This window comes from Microtus oregoni, unplaced genomic scaffold (genome assembly GCF_018167655.1).
Source record: "Microtus oregoni isolate MIOR12 unplaced genomic scaffold, Mior012 000007F_ref0000211, whole genome shotgun sequence".
Classification (NCBI taxonomy): domain Eukaryota; kingdom Metazoa; phylum Chordata; class Mammalia; order Rodentia; family Cricetidae; genus Microtus; species Microtus oregoni.
This window is the reverse complement of record NW_024543066.1, coordinates 22,857,721-22,875,939: the sequence shown is the minus strand read 5'-3', so window position 1 is coordinate 22,875,939 and position 18,219 is coordinate 22,857,721. Positions and strand designations below refer to the sequence as shown.

Here is an 18,219-nt window from a genome sequence, read left to right as displayed (position 1 = left end):
CTTCTCTTGACCCCAGAGTGGGAGTGCATTCATGGGTTCAGGCAGAAGTGACATCTTGCCTGCCCAGCATTAAAAGCCAGAAAGTACCAGGTAGGTGGGCGTGAAATATGAATGAGTTACAACAGGCAACCCCTTCTCCCCTCTTCCCTGGCATGCGGCCCCCAGGCAGCCTTTCCTCTCACTAGAGAGGCCCACTCACTGGAGCCCTGCCTAGATGACTCAGATGGATGCCAAGACAAGGCCCTCCCTGTATGCAGAAGGCTCCAAGTAGATCACTGCTTAGGGTGTCTGCAGAAAAATCCTGCAGCCCAAACTGGCAGAGCACAATGAGAACCCTAAATCCAGTCACTTGTCCCCTCTTCTCTAGAGAGCTGATAGCTTACAGGCCTGGTTCAGTGGGCTGTGCTGCTTGAAGGCATTGATAGGGCCTCCTCCTCTAACTCCTCCTGGGTGGGGCTTACCCAAAGCCTCCCCTGAGTCCCTCCTAGCCATACTGACCCAGCCTCCTTAAAACCATCCTGGGCCTCGTATCCTAGCCCCGCCCAGTTCCCTAGGTTGCCCTGTAGTTGCCATGGGTGTCATCACACAGGGTTGGCACTGGAACAGGTAACTAGGAAATATATCAAGGAGAAGGGGCCTCACCTGTGCCTTGGCTTGTCCAGTCAGCACACAAGCTGCACCAGGAGGCCACCCTGAGCTCGCTGGGCCTTGTCTGGTCTTCATGGCTTAGGTACTTTGAAATAGCTTGAACTTCTCCCAGGGTAGGCAACTACTTCTGGTAAGTCACCCGCCTTATCCTAGAGAGAAGAGGGACTTTGGGGGACCCTCATGCTGCCCCCCAGATACCCGCACAATAGCTCAGTTTCTCTGTGGGTGCAGCTCTTTGGCAGGAAGGCTTCTTGGTGAAGCAGCCAACCTCATTTATAAAATGAGCAAAGATTTTTTACACTCCCACTGAGCCACTGGATGTTGCCAGCAGGAGAGCGACCATCAAGATCCCACAGCTAACCGAGGAACACTGCACTTTCTCAGTGTTTTTTTTTTTTTAATAGTTTGATATTTTGAAACAAGAATGAGAGATTCCATTTTCCTCACGACAGGGCCCTCTCCTTTCGTGCATCCAGGAGATGTTCCGTGAATCCCATGAAGTAGGAGAGGGATCAACAAACCAGAGCTGAGAGGGTAATGCTCCCTGAGGCTGGGTGGAGCCACACCTGTGCTTCTCAGGGTAGACTTAGCTAGCTGGCCAGTGAGCTTCGATAGCTCGGATGTCTCCACCTCCCAGCTTTTTCCATGGGTTCTGGGGATTGAACTCATCCCCCACTCCCACCCCCATCCCAGTATAGTGTTCTTTAATAGATAGCATTCCATCAAGTCTTTGTGGGCTTAGAAGTATGTATCTTCTGTCAGCCTGTTTGACAAATGTAAGTGCTGAGACCTGGGGACTAAGTGTCCCATTTCGTCCTCTCCCCCCAACCCAAGCCATGTAGGACGACAGCTAGCCAAGTGAGGTCCTTCCTGTTAGTTTAGCCCTGGGACATCTTGTTCTGCTGCCCACTCACCAGGCCAGAAGTACGGGGATTGGGGAGGGGTGAAGGTAAACAGTCTTGAGTGCTAGAGCACCCATACCCCCATACTCCCCAATTCACCCTGCAGAGAGAGGCCAGCCAGTGCCCGTCTGGCCAGGGCGACTGCCGTGGACAGGATTTGTTAGTTCCTTTCCTCATTGCTGCAACAAAATACTTGACAAAAACTATCTGTGGCCTCCAACAAGGCCACACCTCCCACTAGTGCCGCTCCCTTTGGAATTATGGGAACTAAGTACATTCAGACTACCACACACTGACAGAGAAATAGACTTTTGTCAGGCCAGCTAGCTTCATATCAGAGAATGATAAGATTAAAGCAACTTCAGGAAGGAGGTTGCTTTGGTTCCGTTGACTCCAGCGTGGCAAGGAGGACAAGTGGCAGGAACACAAGGCAGGCAGCTGGTCACATTGCAGCTGCAGAGAGATAAGGGCTGGTGTTCATCGCCCGTCCTCCTTTCATTCAGTCTGCTGCAGCCCTCAGGATGCCTCTGCCCCCATGTATGGCAAGTCTTCTCACCTCAGCCCAGTCTAGGCGATGTCTCATAGTCACGGCCGCCGGCCTGTCTCTTTGGTGACTGCAACCCACCAAGCTGACTTTCTTAAGCATCATACCTGAGGTGGGCAGAGGGGAGGCAGGTTGATGTGGAAGGGCTCTGCTGGTTTACAGGTCTGCAGTGTCTGGTTACACAGTCCCTCAGCCTGGTAGCCACTCTCCACAGGCTGACTGACCCTCCCCTACATCCTACACACACACACAAACCAGGAAAAAAAAACACCCATGCTTCACCTGGACATCCTTTTCTTCTGACAACTTCCACCAGCCAAGATCTGACCTCTGGTCCAAAGAGAGCACAGGACAGGCAGCACACTGGGTGCTAAGGCAGCATCGTCCTCTACCCAGCCTACCACCCATAAGCCTACCTGGTAAGCAGCTCGGTTATGATTCCAGCTCAGGGGAGGACTCAGCACAGAGGTGCTTGGCACAGGAGAAGGCAGATCTATGTGTTGTGGTCTTGTTGGGCCCCACTGGGTCTGCAGACCAAGGGCAGGCTGGAGAAGTCACCTCAGGTCTGTCTTGGTCTTCCTGCCCTCTACACCATGGTCAAGGGCAATGGGGATGGACACTCATCAAATAAACAGGCCAAGGGCTACAGTAAAGAGGGATGGAGCCCCAGATAACTTTGGGTCACATATTACCCTGGCTCCAGGAAACAGGGTTAGTCTCACCCCAGAACCTGTCACAAGTTCACAGCAAAACTTCCAAGATCACAGCTGCTGCAAGTAATGTGCTAACATTAAAGGAGAGAGAGAGAGCTGGAGATAGCTCATTGTGTAAAATCTTACCACGTAAGCGTGAGGTCCTGAGTCTTAGTCCCCACAAAAGCCAGACGTGTAGCGTGCACATCTGTGATCCTGGCGTTCTGTCTTAGGCTTCCTATTGCTGTGAAGAGACACATGACCCTGGCGGGAAGCATGGTGGCATGCTGGAGGAGTAGCCCAGAGTCCTCCATCCTGCAGGCAGCAGGATGTCAGCTGAGACACTGGGTGGTATCCTGAGCTTAGGAAACCTCAAATCCCACCCCACAATGACACACTTTGTCCAACAAGACCACACCCACTCCAACAAAGCCACACCTCCTAATAGTGCCTCTTCTTTTGGGATTATGGAGGCCACTTACATTCAAACTGCCCACATCACATACTCTGGCAGAGAAATAGAGATGGCAGACCAGCTAGCTTGACGTACATATCAGAGAATGATAAGAAAGACAAAGGCAAGAACCTATACTTGAGGTTGTCCTCTGACCCCCCACATATGTGTTATGGCATGCATGCATGGACACACTCCTGTATACACACAAGAGAGAGAAGCATAGAAAACTAGTTCTCTCTAAAGGCACTGCACGGACCCCAGCCTCGGCAGACTGCCTGCCTAGGTAGGACCTTTGACAGACTACCCCCCCATGCTGCATGGTAGCCATGCAGTGCCTACCACACACATCTGTGTGTGAAGACAGTGGGCGCCCAGTTCAGACGAGCATCCTCGGCCGTCTGGAGCCTGTGTCCTCAGGAGAGGGGCCCAGGTGCTGAGGCTGCCGAGTGGACTGACCGGAGCAGGTAGTAGATACTCTGTCGGTGCATGTCTTGGGGAATGTTTGTGTCTCCTGGAGACCAGAGATGGGTTTGCTGTTGCAAATGATCTAAGGCCCAGGGCAGGAGCCCACTTAGCCAGAGCAGCAATGGCCAGAAGAGCTGTACTTAAATTTGCTGGACTGAGAGAAGGGTCTTGCCTTGCTGTCCACTTACATCCTGGCTATAACCCAGGAAAGTCACAGCCTCTCAGGAGTTAAAGGAGAAGGTATAGGCACCGACATATATCCAGGCCTTAAAAAGAAGAGGAGAGCGCAGTGCACAGGCTGGGTGAGCACCTGTGGTATGCAAGGCAGATGGCAGAGACCTAGTGCCAAGTGTGACTAGGACAGATGGGTAGCCCTGGAGATGGAGGTTGAGTATCAGTGTTGGTGGCCCTGGGCACAGGGCCCAAAGCATGCAGAGCCATGGACCCCTGACTCCTCCAAACACCCAGCTGCAGGCATAGCCATAGAAATCTGGAAGAAGGCCCAGGACAAGCAGCCTGCCTCTTGGCAGTGAGGCCAAGGTTGAGCAGGAAGGATGGCTGTGGACCTGGCTGAGAGAGACGAGTGGACTCAGAATGAGGTTGCAAGGCTGTCTCGGGGGTGGGGATGGGGATGGGGCAGATCCCTGCCCATGTCCAGCTTGATTCAGGCCAGGTTTTCTGTAAGTAAGGAGCCTCCCTGTCCTGCCTATTATCAGCCTAGAAAGAGAAGTTCTTGCCCACAGGGTCTATTTTTGCCCTTTCCATGTGTAAGTTTCCTGCAACCCTATGAGGAACATCTGCAGTAGACCTTGCCTCTGAGTGAGCCTGGGGAGCAGCCTAGGGATCCCAAGACTTTATCAAGAAGGACGAAGGCCTTGGCACAGACATTATCCCCTGCACCCCGGCATAGATGCAGCCTGCTGGCTGATCACAGGAGTAAAGCCCAGAAGGCCCCACTGGCAGCCCTTGTACAGTATTGCGTGTGAATGTGGCCCCTGAAAGCCACTACTTCACTCTAGAGGCCTGGGCCAGGGGAGGGGGGGGGTGGACTTGTGCTTCTGAGCTTAGAGCAAAGCTTCCAGTAGTGTCATTGCACGGTAACCCACCATGGCCCATATCTGGGGATATCTGTGACTGCTCTGTCACTGTAGGAACTGCCCGGTAGAGATGCAGAGGCATAGTGCTGCTGAACCTAAGGGTCAGAGAAACTCCAGGGCCTTTCCCCTCCAGGCCCGAGCTGTTAGGGTGCCAATGGCAGGCCTGCAGTTGCCCATGCCGCCAACAGATGCCAGTGTATCTGACAGCCCTGATCGCGGTCACCAAGAGGCACCAGGACATTCTTAGCTTTGCCCCATGACTGTGTAAGAGGCAGCTGGGAGGACCGTGTCCCCATTTTATAGGCAAAAAATGTGGGCCCAGAAGGTGCCCTGCCCAGGATCTGAAAGCTGAAGGCTTGGAGTCATGCCCTGGGTTTAAAAATAATAGCTAGGTTTTCATACACACACACACACACACACACACGCACACACACAAAATCAGGAGTTCCCCTCTCTATGTTTGAAATGCCCCTGGACACCGAGACTGTTGGGCTGGGGCCTTTGTGTTCAGACACCTGCCTGCCTTGCTGAGCAGTGGCTGCTGCATTCTGGGATGACTCAGGCCTCCTCCCTGGATTTGTGGTCCCTGCCTGGCAGCTAGACTTAGGGGCAGGACAGTGTCAGTGAGTGGGGTTCATAGCAGCCCTCTCCCCTATCCTCCCCACTCTATCTGCCTTTCCAGGGACACAAGGGCACTGGGAGGGTCAACACCGCCCTCCTGTGTCCATGTCTCCCAAACATCTAGCCTCTTCTCTTCCTAGCAGAGACGCTGTTAGGACTCCTGTCCTCAGCTTGGACTCTACAGTGAGAAGGATGTGTGTTGGGAGTTGGGGGGACCTGTCCAAGAATCCACACATGGCCAGAAGTGACTAGGGTGTGTGCCCTGGCCCCTAGGACAGTGCCAGTTTCTGTTGAATGTCTCTCACTGGGATGCTGCATTTTCCTTGCGAAGCTGACGTAAACGTGGCCCTCTCTGGCTTACAGCTAACGGACCTTAGCAGAACTGACCTGTGATGGATTTGTTTGTTGCTCGGAGTTGAGTTACAAGCACTGCCACCTGGGCTGTAATGTGGACAGCTGTCAGCGAGTTGTCCAGGCGCTCATTCCAGGCGGGCACATTTAGCTGGCCTTCTGGGTCACTAGCGTAATTATGTTATTATTGCTGCAACTCTGATACCCCGGGCCCTGTAGCCCAGCATCCAGCTTACCCTCACATTGTGTAAGGTCCTCAGTGTGTCGGCCCTGAGGAAATACACCAGGTTCAGAGACCCAAATGGGGTAAAAGTTTATGTCCCTCCCTTTAAAAGGATACAGACCCAGGCTGTCACAGTAGGAGTACAGCCGTGGGAACACCAGAGACGCAGGCTCTTCCTCTACCTGTCTGGAATGGAGCTTCTGCTTAGGGTCCAGGGTGCCTGCAGACACTTGGAGTCACAGCTACACTCCAGCCAGCAGGAAGAAAAGAAGACAAGGAAGAGTGTCTCTGGGGACATCCTGATGGCCAGGCTTAGTCACATAGCCATACTGAGTTACAAATACCTCCCGAGCTGCTTCCTCCGCAGTTGCTGTCATCTTGAGCATCCACACAAGTGAAGCTCCTTAGATCTGCGTTGCCTTTTTTGCTATCTATAAGAATTCAGCTTAGGCTGGGGCTGTTGAAGTGTCCATGTGATTTATGTTGGACTAACCACTCACATCCCTGGGTATTCTTTTCTAGTTTCTCCAGCTGGCTGCATCAGAAGATTGCATAGGTCACCAAAGAGGCCCATCTAGGGCTCAACTGCCCTCATCCTTGCCCAGGATAGGATTCCATTCTGTGTTCCCCATGAGCTGGTAGCTGTGGGCACTACCTACTCTGGGTGTCTCAAGGGCCAAGTGGGTTCAAGAGAGGGATCGGTAGAACAGCCTTCCTAAGAAGGCTGTGAGCAGGGTCTGCCTGCTCCTGTGTCTGCACCTGACCCCTGACATGAACCCTGGGCCTGAACCAAGGTATTTTTGGAAGCAGACTCGGGGACTCAACAGAAATCACCCCTGCTTTTCTTTAGGTATTAGCAGAGGGGTGGCCTTAGACCAGCATTTTCTGTGCTGCATTTGGAGAGAAAAACATACATACCCCTCCCCAGCTGCTAACAGCAGCTCAGACAATGGGCTGGGGCGGGGGAGGGGGGGGGGTTCCCACAGGTACCAAGTAGGCTAGTTCGCCCTGCATACAGGGTCAGGGGCAAGGTGATGAGGGGCAAGCCCCTGGGAACCTGTTTGCTTGCTAGGCACCCTCTTATGTCTCCATGATCTGGGCCATCCACTTGATCCTTTACCCCTCAGCCTGCAGCTGTGCCCTCTGGGAGGGGAGGCCACACACACAGTCTTACATTCTCAAGAAGCCTTGCCCACAGCCATTCTGCTCCTGGAAAAAGGAAAAAGCAGCCAACCCCACATGGCCTCTGCCCCACGGTGGGACTTGAAGCCAAAGTCACATTTCATTTTTCTAAAGTCCTAGCAGGAACCCAGGAGCGGGAACACACAAAGCCACTGTGGGGTAGGAAGCAGCTGGCACCTGGGGAGCCAGTGGCAGGATGCTAGCCAAGGTACTTTGTGTCAGGGACTCCCCAGCTTTGGCAACCTCCACAGTGTTCTCTTCCCTATCAGGGACCTAGGGCAAGGTCTGCTTGTCTCTCACAAAGAGGCACTGTCCAGCTCTGATGCCTCATGAGCCTGGGGTGATGACAGTAGTCAGAACAGGTCTGGGGAAAGAGACCCCTTCCCCAGTGTCCTGAGTATGTGGGACCTTCTGAACTTGAGTCGGGTGTCTTAAAGGTTATTATTTATCTATTTATGTGTGTATGTGTGTGTGCCACTGTGAGCTGTGCATATGTGTGTGCCTCTGTGAGCTGTCCATATATGTGTGTGTGCTTCTATGAGCTATGCATATATGTGTGTGCGTGTGCCTCTGTGAGCTATGCATATATGTGTGTGTGCCTCTGTGAGCTATGTATATATGTGTGTGTGCCTGTGAGCTGTGCATACGTGTGTGCCTCTGTGAGCTGTGCATACGTGTGTGTGCCTGTGAGCTGTGCATACGTGTGTGTGCCTCTGTGAGCTGTGCATACGTGTGTGTGCCTCTGTGAGCTGTGCATACGTACGTGTGTGTGCCTCTGTGAGCTGTGCATATATGTGTGTGCGTGTGCCTCTGTGAGCTATGCATATATGTGTGTCTGCCTCTGTGAGCTATGCATATATGTGTGTGTGCTTCTGTGAGCTGTGCTTATATGTGTGTGTTCCTCTGTAAGCTATGTACACCACATGCAGGCAGGAGCCTCCAGAGGCCAGAAGAGGAAGTCAGATCCCCTGGAACTGAAGTTGCGGGTGGTTCTGAGCTGCCCTGTGGGTGCTGTGAACCAAACCTAGGTTCTCTGCAAGACTGGACACTCAACTGCTGAGGGAGAGAGAGAGATTGTTTTCTCATGTTCGTATGTGTATGTGTACACATGTATACTGCATGTAGAAGCCAGAAGTCAAGCTCAGGTATGATTCTTAAGGTGTTGTCCACCTTGGGTTTTTTAGACAGGGGGATGGGGTCTGTCACTGGAGTGGAACTCACCAAGCAGACTAGACTGGCTGTCCATCACACCTCAGAGGTTTACCTGTTTCTTTATCCCTGGCTCTGGGCCCCAGCCTTTTTAACATAACATACATGTTGGGAAGTGCATGCAGGCACGCCACAGTGCACCGTGGACGTCAGTGGACCATTTGCGAGAGTCGGTTCTCTCCTTCCGCCATGTGGGTTCTGGGGATCAAGCCCAGGAAGTCAGGTTTGGCAGAAGTGTGTTTACTCACTGAGCCTGCATGCCAGGCTTTCTATATGATTTCTAGGGATCACATTCAAGGCCTCTGCTTGCATGCCAAGCAGTTTTCTGACCGGCCCAAGCTGTGTTCTCACAAAGGAAGGCAGATCTTGTAATGCCTTTTCTCTCTGAGGCCTTTGCGCTCCAACACCTCATCCTGCAATTGTGACATTGACTCAGCTGTTTACTTACAGGTTGAGGATCTTCTATCCAAATGCCTGGGATATTGAATTTTGTGGGAGATCTTTTTCTGATTTTATTAATAAATAAATAATAACGTTAATGAAGTATGTTGGCCATGGGTCCGAGGGCAAATATTACCCTCTGTGTACATGTAATACGGAGGTATTGAATGCTGTATTTTTAACATTGAGTCAGATGTGTGGTGTCATGTCAATACTCTTTCAGACTTTGAAGCATGCCCAGTCTTCAGATTTGGGATGTTCAGTCTCTAATGCATAATGACTAGCAACACAGAAATATAAAGAAACCGGGAAAAGGGAGGGGCTGAAAACATCTAGGAGCTAGAGGGTGGAGAGGAGCAATGTGAAACACTGTCTTCTGAACGTGGCCTGGTCCCTGCACCATGAACTCAGCTCAAGCCTGCGCTCCCAACATTCCAGCATGGGTGGGAGGGCCATGAAGCCCCCCCCCCCCCCCCCCCCCCCCCCGCTCCGCTCTGATGAACCTGTTTTGGGAGGGGGTCATATTCCTCGTGGTGTAGCCACTGGTCTCGGTGGGCCACACCCTTACTCATGCAAGCCACCCCGCCCGATTAAACTAATTGTGCTTGTGCCTAGTAGGTCACAGAAAAATGCGTGGAAACAGTGGGAGGAAGTGGGAAGAAGAAATTCAGGGATTAGAGAGGAGTGAAGATGGCAAAATGTGTTATATACATGATGAAATTGTCAAAAGATAATTGTTTTTTTAAAGAAGCCAGTGAGGTGTCATACGCCTTTAATTCTAGCACTGCAGAGAATTTGGGGCCAACCAGGACTATATAGTAGATAGACCCCATCTATCTGGGCATGGTTGCTTGTCTGTGATCTAAGCATTTAGGAGGCTAGGATGGGAGGACCACCATGAATCTGAAGCCACCCAGAAGCTACAGTGTGAGACCCTGTTTCAAAAAGTAAAATAAATTGGGAGGGAGAAAGGAAAAAGAAGAGTGTAATTATCAGACTTACCAGATTGTACTGACCTGTAAAGTTACCTAAGTTTGAAAATTTTTGTAATAAACTATTAGGGAAAAATCCCTTACCTCACTAAGACCCCCTTGCTCAGCTTTGAAGAGCTGTTCAAGGCCATCCTTAGCTCAGTAGGGAGTTGAGTTCAGTCTGGGCTTATCTATAGATGAGAGGAGCAGGATTATACTAACTAGAGGAGTTACAGGGTAGGGAGGGCAGTCTATTGAGGGAGGAGCTTATGACTACTGAACTGGTTAGGTTAGTAGTTCTGGGATTTATATGTAAATAAGGCATGAAGGCGAGTGCCTGCCATCTCTGCATTGAAATCTGAGTCAAGATTTCAGTATTCATTCAGAAATGTAAAAATAGTGGGTTTTCCCGAACCTGTTACCCAATTTACTCCCCCTTTCTCCGATTTCTCGCAGCCTCGTCTACCTCTTGTAAGTAGATTTAGGACATGTTGGGGCTGTGGTTCCTTGGGTTGTCAGCAGAGGACTTTGCTCTGGGAAAGTCGGCCCCCTGCCTCTGAGACCAGTCCCCAGTCATTTATAAGAATTGTGAGAGTCACCTGAACTCTTTTGGGATCGGATCCTGGTTTGCTCTGTCCCCTCAGGGCTAACAGGGAAAGTGTCATGTAACTGAGTCTGGCTTTGAATGATCCCCTTTGGGTTACTTTTCTTTTAAGATTAAGGCAAAGAGAACCTTGTTAGTTTTGTGTGAGTGTGAAACTTGGTTGTGTGTATATGCTTGCTTGTGTGCAGTGTGTGTGGAAGCCTCAAGTAGGCATCAGGTATCCTCATTGATCTCTCATCTTCATCTGTTAAGACAGTCTCAGTTGAACCCAGAGCTCACGGATTAGCTGAATTTAGCTAGCCAGCCTACCTCGGGGATCTCCTTCATCCATCTCTCCAGTGCTGGGTAATGGGTGGCCTGACCTATGACTTTTCTTAGTGGATTTTGGTGTTCCAAAGTCCTCATACCTGCATGGCAAGGAGTTTATCTACTGAGCCACATCTCCAGCCTCTGGGAACTTTTTATCATGCCCTTTGACCAGGCCTGCTTGGAAAATATGTTCACTTTCTCTCCTGGTGTCCCTGATTTTTAGTGGGGTAGCTGGGTCCAGAGCAGGGGCCCAGCCCCAAAGGCCTCCTATGGTTTTGCATGGGGATTGAAGGGAAGGGAATGTTGACAACAAGCGTCCAGTCACTCTCTGGTCTGGAGCTCACCAGTTTAGGTAGACTAGGCTAACCAGCATTTCCCCCCACCCCACCCCACCCCACCCCAGCCCAGCCCACCCCAGTGATCTCCTCTCAGGCTTCCCAGCACTGAGATTACAGGCACAGGCACATGCTGCCACAACCAGTTTTATATCAGTGCCTTCGGATCTGATCTCAGGTCCTCATATTTGTACCTACAAGCCATCTCCCCTCATGTGTGTCTGTGTGTGTGTACCAGAGGACACATGGAGAGGTCAGAGAACAACTTTACCCACCAAGACATCTTGCCATCCCTTCTCCTCTAATTTTTACTTAAGAGGCTCCAAAAACAGTTGCCTTTCTTGCCCTGATGGTACATGACTGGGGGGCCCACCAAACCAGTCTCCACAAAATTAAAAAAATAAAAATAAGCGTTAAAATGACTGTATGTCTCACAAAAAAGATTAACCCAGCCATGATTAGCTACTTAAGTAAGCCAGGCATGATGGTGCACAGCGTTAACCCCACCATTTGGTAGAGTCTCTGAGTCTCCTAAACAAGTTCCAGGCCAGCCAAGCCACTTAATAAGACTCTTAAGTGGTAACGCAAGGGCCAGTAGGGAACTGCAGTCTGAAGGACCGGAATTACTATCCCTAGGCGAGAGTCCTCTGAGGCCTGCCTTACCTGTGAGTTTTATCTTCCTGACTGAGCCTCTCTCACCTCTGTCTGATCCCTGCCCACCACACCCATGGTGTGTGTGGGTCTCCAGGTGTTCTTAGCTGCATGGGTACCCAGGTGTTCTCAGCTGCGTGGGTGCTTATGGAGGCCAAGTCGGATACCAGAATGTCTTCCTCTGGGGCAGTCCAGCTCACATTTTGAGATAGGACCTCTCACGGAACTAGTCATCCCTTCAGTTTGACCTCCCGAGCCCTGGGACACACATCTGTCTCTCTCCCGTCCCCTGTAACCCAAGTGCTGGGGTTATAGATGTATGCTGCCAAGCTTGGCTTCTTAGTGTAGGTGCTTGGGTCCCAAGCTTGAATCCTCATGATTGCACAGCAAGTGATGGGTCTCCCAGCCCTCCTACTTTGTCTGCAAACTAGGAAGATACTCTGCTCTGGCCTTGCCTTGGCCTCTGATCTTCACCGCAGCAGGCTCTCCTGAAGTTGAAACCATGTGCCCACAGTCCTCTAAGAGTACTGCCCGAGGCTCGGGGACCGCTGCCTCCCCAGGCTAGAGAACTCTGTACCTAGCTAGCTAGAGACCCAGCCTTGGTCAGAGGTATTGCATGGTCTATACAGAGATAGATAGCATTGTTATAATCATACCTAAACCACTATTTGAGGGCCGTCTCCCTCATGGTTTTTCTGGAGATGATTTTCCCGATCGCATTTGGCTGAAGCTGTCTACGCAGGTGTGGGTGGTGGTCACTGTGCAAGGAAGAAGATGCTGCTTCCAGAAAAGAGGAAGTGGCAGGCAGGGTCACACAAGCAGAAGTCAGCAGGGTGGGTTTAGCGCTGTTGTCTCAGATCAGGCGGGGTTCCTGTTCTGTGTTCTTATTCTGGTGTCCCCTGATATTTCCTAAGTAAGCCTGTCAATCATACTAGTTAAAGCTTGCCATTTCCCTCGTCCCCTTCAATCCCACCAGCCTTCACCCCCACCAGATCTCAGGTGGGACCAGAAAGCTGACAACGTGAAGACAAGAGGAGGTGAGATGAGATTCCAGTCCTGGGCCACCCTTGGCTCCCTACCCAGGTTGGCCACCCCTCTGGTTGACTTGGTACTGAACACACTTTGCAATCAATGATGGTTCCACCCAGCATGGTGTGGGCGGGGCTACAAGGGAAGAAGGGAGCCACCTCACAGTCTCCTTGTCCTTCACCCTCCCACCTCACCCGTGGCCCTAGGCTGTGTTAGCTGCCTAGAATGACCTAGATTAGTGGGCACAGACCAACTTTCCCAGAAGTAGAAGAAGAAAGCGGAACAGAGTCTGGAGATATCAATTGCAACACTTAACTGCAGAGGTGTTGTTTCCAGAGGGCTCCAGGGCACATTTTCACTGCCAGTTACTGCCTGGGGGCCTGGCTGTGGCTGGTTGCAGCTACAGGTATAGGAAGGACTGCTACTGAGTGGCCACCACATGCCCCATTCTGCTGACTACCATGAGCCCTAGACTTGTCCCTGTGTGGAGTATATATCGAGGGCTATGCCTCGGTCAGTGTGCCATGGGCACCTTATAGGGTGGGACAGTGGTTTACACTGTGCTCATGAGAGCACAAGTCAAGTGGTCAGCCACCCTGAGAGAGCACAATTTGTGGGGGAGTCCCTGAGAACAGAACTGCTTCTGTGTACACCCCTAAGGCTCTCTGTGCGACAAAGCCAGCCATCATCCAGATGCTGGACTCAGCAGGACGTGTGGTTTCCTTCAAGGGAGCAAGTGAGGGTGTGTGTGTGTGCGTGCGTGCGTGCGTGCGTGTGTGCGTGTTTTGAAGGCCAGATACAAGAGACAGTTTGTGAGCCACCTGATATGGGTGCTGGGAACTGAATTCAAGTCCTCTGGAATAGCAGTAAATGCTCATAACCACTGAGCCATCTCTCTAGCCCACCCACCACCACCACCACCCCTTTTTTTGGTTTTTCAAGACAGGTTTCTCTGTGTAACAACTCTGGAGGTCCTGGAACGCTCTCTGTTTTCTGACTGGCTTCGAATTCCTGTTTTCTTTTTAAATAGAGGTTATGATAGAGGTTATGTGTATGTGTGGGTGTCCCACTGATGCCAGCGTTACAGATAGTTGTGAGTCAGGACATGGGTGCTGTGAACTGACCAGGCCCTCTGCAAGTACAGCAAGAACTTTTTAACCACTGAGCCGTCTCTGTTGCCCGTTCCCTTTTCTTCTTCTGAAGTGTCTGGGACACAGAAGAACTTGTATCATGTCTATGAGAAATAATTCATAGTAGTGAGACTTAAACCCTTGCTGCCCTTAGGGCATCCCATAAGGATGGTGTCTTCGGATCACTGTAAACACCTGGGCCTCCACCCCAGAACACAGCAGCTTGAATTTCCAAGTATACCATATCCACTACAGGAAATCACTTACAATGATTCCAACATAAGCACCTATCACTAAAGACAGTTTCTGCAGTTTCTCTTAAGATTTGTTTTGTTATTTTGTTATTTATTTGTATGCATGTGTCTCGGTATATAGGTGTGCCAGGAAAGGCTCTCTGAACTCTTGGAGTTGTGAGCCACCTCACAGGAGTAAGTCCTGAGGACTGAACTTGGGTCCTCTGGAAGAACAGCAAATGCCTTTAACCGCTGATTCATCATCTCTCTAACCGCAGGACTGACTTTAATTTTGAAAACAATCTGTAGGAAAACCCGGCCTCTGAGGCCAATCTGTACAGTAAGCCGGGTGACCGTGCAGATAGGAGGTGTCACACTTTACAGGACCCTAGAGGGGATGGTGGGACTTTCCAGGGTGCCTGGCTTGCATCTGAAGTCAGAGTGACATGAGCCATGGGATGGGCCATGCAGATTCTTGGGGTGGGGTGGAGGTGGCACAGGGCTCATCCAGGAAGAAGGCACTCGTGTCGAGGTGCCATGGCCTGGCCCTGGAGCTACCATCTGTTCAGTGCTGATGGGCACCTGACACCAAGGACACAGAAGGCCTGCAAGGGGCAGAGGCCACCACACAAGAGGGCAACAAGGTATACAGGTCCCAGGCACAGGGGCCCCGCTTAGAAGTCACGCTCTTGGCAAGTTCGGTCCCTCATACCTAGGGTTTTCTACTCAGAAATGAATGGTAGGGCTGAGAGCTTGTGCTGCAACTAGAATTGCCGGGTGTCGCTTGCCCAAGGGTCCATGCTGAAGAGCCACAGGGCCTGCAACCGGCACAGCTCTATCCCCTCTTCCTCCCAGGGTCCTGATCTCTTCCCCCATTCTCATTATAGGAAGTTCTATTACATTACCCTGCTGCGAGACCCAGTATCCCGCTACCTGAGCGAGTGGCGACATGTGCAGCGCGGAGCCACGTGGAAGACCTCGCTGCACATGTGTGACGGGCGCACACCAACCCCAGAGGAGCTGCCGCCCTGCTACGAGGGCACAGACTGGTCAGGCTGCACGCTGCAGGAGTTCATGGATTGCCCCTACAACCTGGCCAACAACCGGCAGGTGCGCATGCTGGCCGACCTCAGCCTGGTGGGCTGCTACAACCTGTCCTTCATCCCCGAGAGCAAGCGAGCCCAGCTGCTGCTGGAGAGTGCCAAGAAGAACCTGCGTGGGATGGCCTTCTTCGGCCTCACAGAGTTCCAGCGCAAGACGCAGTACCTTTTTGAGCGGACGTTCAACCTCAAGTTCATCCGGCCCTTCATGCAGTACAACAGCACGCGGGCGGGCGGAGTGGAGGTGGATGAGGACACTATCCGGCACATCGAGGAGCTCAACGACCTGGACATGCAGCTGTATGACTATGCCAAGGACCTCTTCCAGCAGCGTTACCAGTACAAAAGACAGCTGGAGCGCAGGGAGCAGCGCCTGCGCAATCGCGAGGAGCGCCTCCTGCATCGCTCCAAGGAGGCGCTGCCGCGGGAGGACGCAGAAGAGCCAGGCCGCGTGCCCACTGAGGACTACATGAGCCATATCATCGAGAAGTGGTAGTGGGAGCAAGGGCAGAGAGTGATGGGCAAGATTTAATGGGGAAAGAAATGGGGCCGACAGTTCTTGCTGTTTGTTGGAGAGGGAAGCGTGCTAGTAGTATACCCTAGACCTTGATGGGCAGGATAGGACCTCTGAGGCAGGTGGCCTCCCTGCTCTCCCGGCCCCCGTGTCAAACTTAAAACTGATTTTGAGAAAAGACTGTCGAGGGGACATGTCTATTCAGCCGAGAGTCCCACACCTACTATGCACGCACTGGCCCCACTGACCCAGCCCCTCTAGGAACATATGACTGGTTCCTAATAGTTCATCTGAAGCTCCTTGGCCTCTGGGGACCCTAATAACCCAGAATGGTGGGGAGCCTCTTCCTTGAGAACCCAAGTGTACCTCTGAGGCGTCAGTCCTCAGACCTGGAATCTCCCCTCCTTACCCATCAAGGCTGCTGTCATGGTCGGGGTCGGCCCCAGCTGTTGCAGAGAAGACTCAAGTCTGGCACCTGGCCCCTGCACTGTCTGAGCCGTGATCAAAAGTCACAGTCCATGCTGGCTTTGAGGGAGCCAGGCTCAGGCAGAAAAGGGACATCAAGAGTCGTCCCCCCCCCCCCCACACACACACACAAATCCCTGTGCTTTATGATCCACTGCCCCCAGCCCTATCACTGGGACATTTATACAACGGCTCCTGTGCCGCTGTTGCCACCGTGCCGGCAATTCTTCAGTCCCATGCATTAAAGCATCCTTTGGCTGGGTGGGATACAGGGCCACACCAGCCTGAGTTGATACTGGATGGCCAGGATGGGGGCTTTCCCTTTCTCTGCTCTGAATGGTCCTTCCTGGGGCCTGTATGCACAACCCTCCCCACCTGGCTCTTCCTGCATCTGTCTGCCAGGCTCTTTCCAGCAGCCCCGTGGGCCAGCCAGTGGCCCTACTAGAAGCCATGTTGCATATCTGTTTTTCAGAACTTGCCTAGTGCCGTGTCCCTTGTGTGCTCTAGAGGCCCTGGGATGCCCCCCGTTAAGTGGAGGGGTCATGGCTTTTATAGTCCGTATGCATGCAGACGGGGGTTGCGAGCTGACCCTGAGGCAGGCCAGGGGGCCTACTCCCTGTGTCCGTCTCTCTCAGCGCTCAGGCTAGGAAGGGGTGGTTCAGCACAGACAAAAGAGTATGGGCTATATGTAGTCTAGCAATATTTCAGATGTTGGCAGGTAGAGCTGCTGCCCAGAGCGATGGCTTAATTTTCACACGCGTGTGGAATAGGGTCTACGCTTAAACACCAGGCTTGGAGTCCATAGGCAGGATAAGTTCTGTTGGGCGCTGTCCAGCCCAGTCCAGGGCCTGCTTATGGTGAATGATCACACTGAGGAGGTAGGTAGCAAGATGAGTTTGGAGGTCAAGGTCACTAGAGCAAATATACTTCTGAGAGGAGCATGGGGCATATTTGGGGAACCCTGAGGTCTTTCACAGGTCACATTGGTTACTGTCAGGAAGTACCCCAGTTCCACATGGCCCCTCTTCACAACTTCCTGTGCACATGGCTCAAATATAGGATCTGTTCTATACGTATTGGAATATGTTTTAACTTAACACCCTGCCATCCCGACTCACACGGAAGCACGGGTCAATTCTCTCTGCTGCATTTGAAAACTAGTCCCTCCCATCTCAGGCCAGCGCCAGGCTGAGGAAGCCTCAGTCCCTCGACTGTCCACCCTGCCTAAGGCTCAGGCCACCAGCTTTGGGGCTCAGCTTCCTGGTACTCATAGCATCTCAGAACAGGGTACTTCCCTGTCCCTCCAGCTCCAAGGACTCTGCCTATCCAGGGGCGTCCCCTGGGGCTGAGAGGCCGTGCACATGCAGCAAGCCGAGGCGCCCTGCAGCCCTGCAGCCCAACCACCCCCCCTCCTGGAGTGGGAAGCGGGGACCACGGAACTGTCCAGGTGTCACGTCTGAACTGGAACTGTTTGACTTGAACCCGGGAGCTTTAAAGCTTTATTTATTTATAGCTTCTTATTAAAAAATAAAAAGCGTTGGGAAGGAATCTCCCGGTTATCCATACAGAGCAATGGATTGATGATGGGAAAGTAGCTGGTTGTCTTCTAATTGTCTGTGTCTAGGTGGAGAATGAACACTAGCCGATGAAATAAACCCTGAAAAGGTCACCGTGTGCTGTGCTCCGTGCTGGACACCCCCCCCCCCCCGCAAGGCAGCTGCCTGTGTCATAAGAGTTAGCATGCTGCTTGCATGGGTGCAGGTGGCCCGGCACAAAGTGAGGTGCTGGGTGAGTAGGCACACACACTCAAACCACAAAGGGTAGAAACAGTCACCATTTGTTGCAGCGTGTGGACAGGTGACGCCAGGTGAAAGGGGGCTGTCACCAACAGCAGTGTCAATGCCATCTGCCACGGCCTCCTCTGCTCTGCTTTAACTTGGAAATTTTTCAAATGGCAAAGGGAAAGATGGATCTAAGGGTGTGGCTCATTGGCGGAGTGTTGGGAAGCCTAGGTTTGATTGATTCCCAGCACTCTGGAGGTGGAGG

The 18,219-nt window shown here is 52.1% G+C and overlaps 1 protein-coding gene across 1 annotated transcript in view; it reads left to right on the top strand.

The window, feature by feature from the left end:
* The window catches only part of Hs6st1 (heparan sulfate 6-O-sulfotransferase 1), a 44,147-nt gene extending 26,305 nt beyond the window's left edge, over positions 1 to 17,842 (top strand). The window contains exon 2 of the mRNA XM_041656029.1: positions 14,982 to 17,842. Within this exon, the coding sequence (XP_041511963.1) occupies positions 14,982 to 15,690 (709 nt within the window). The 3' untranslated portion in view covers positions 15,691 to 17,842. The remainder of the gene's footprint in view (positions 1 to 14,981) is intronic.
* Positions 17,843 to 18,219: the final 377 nt, after the last annotated feature.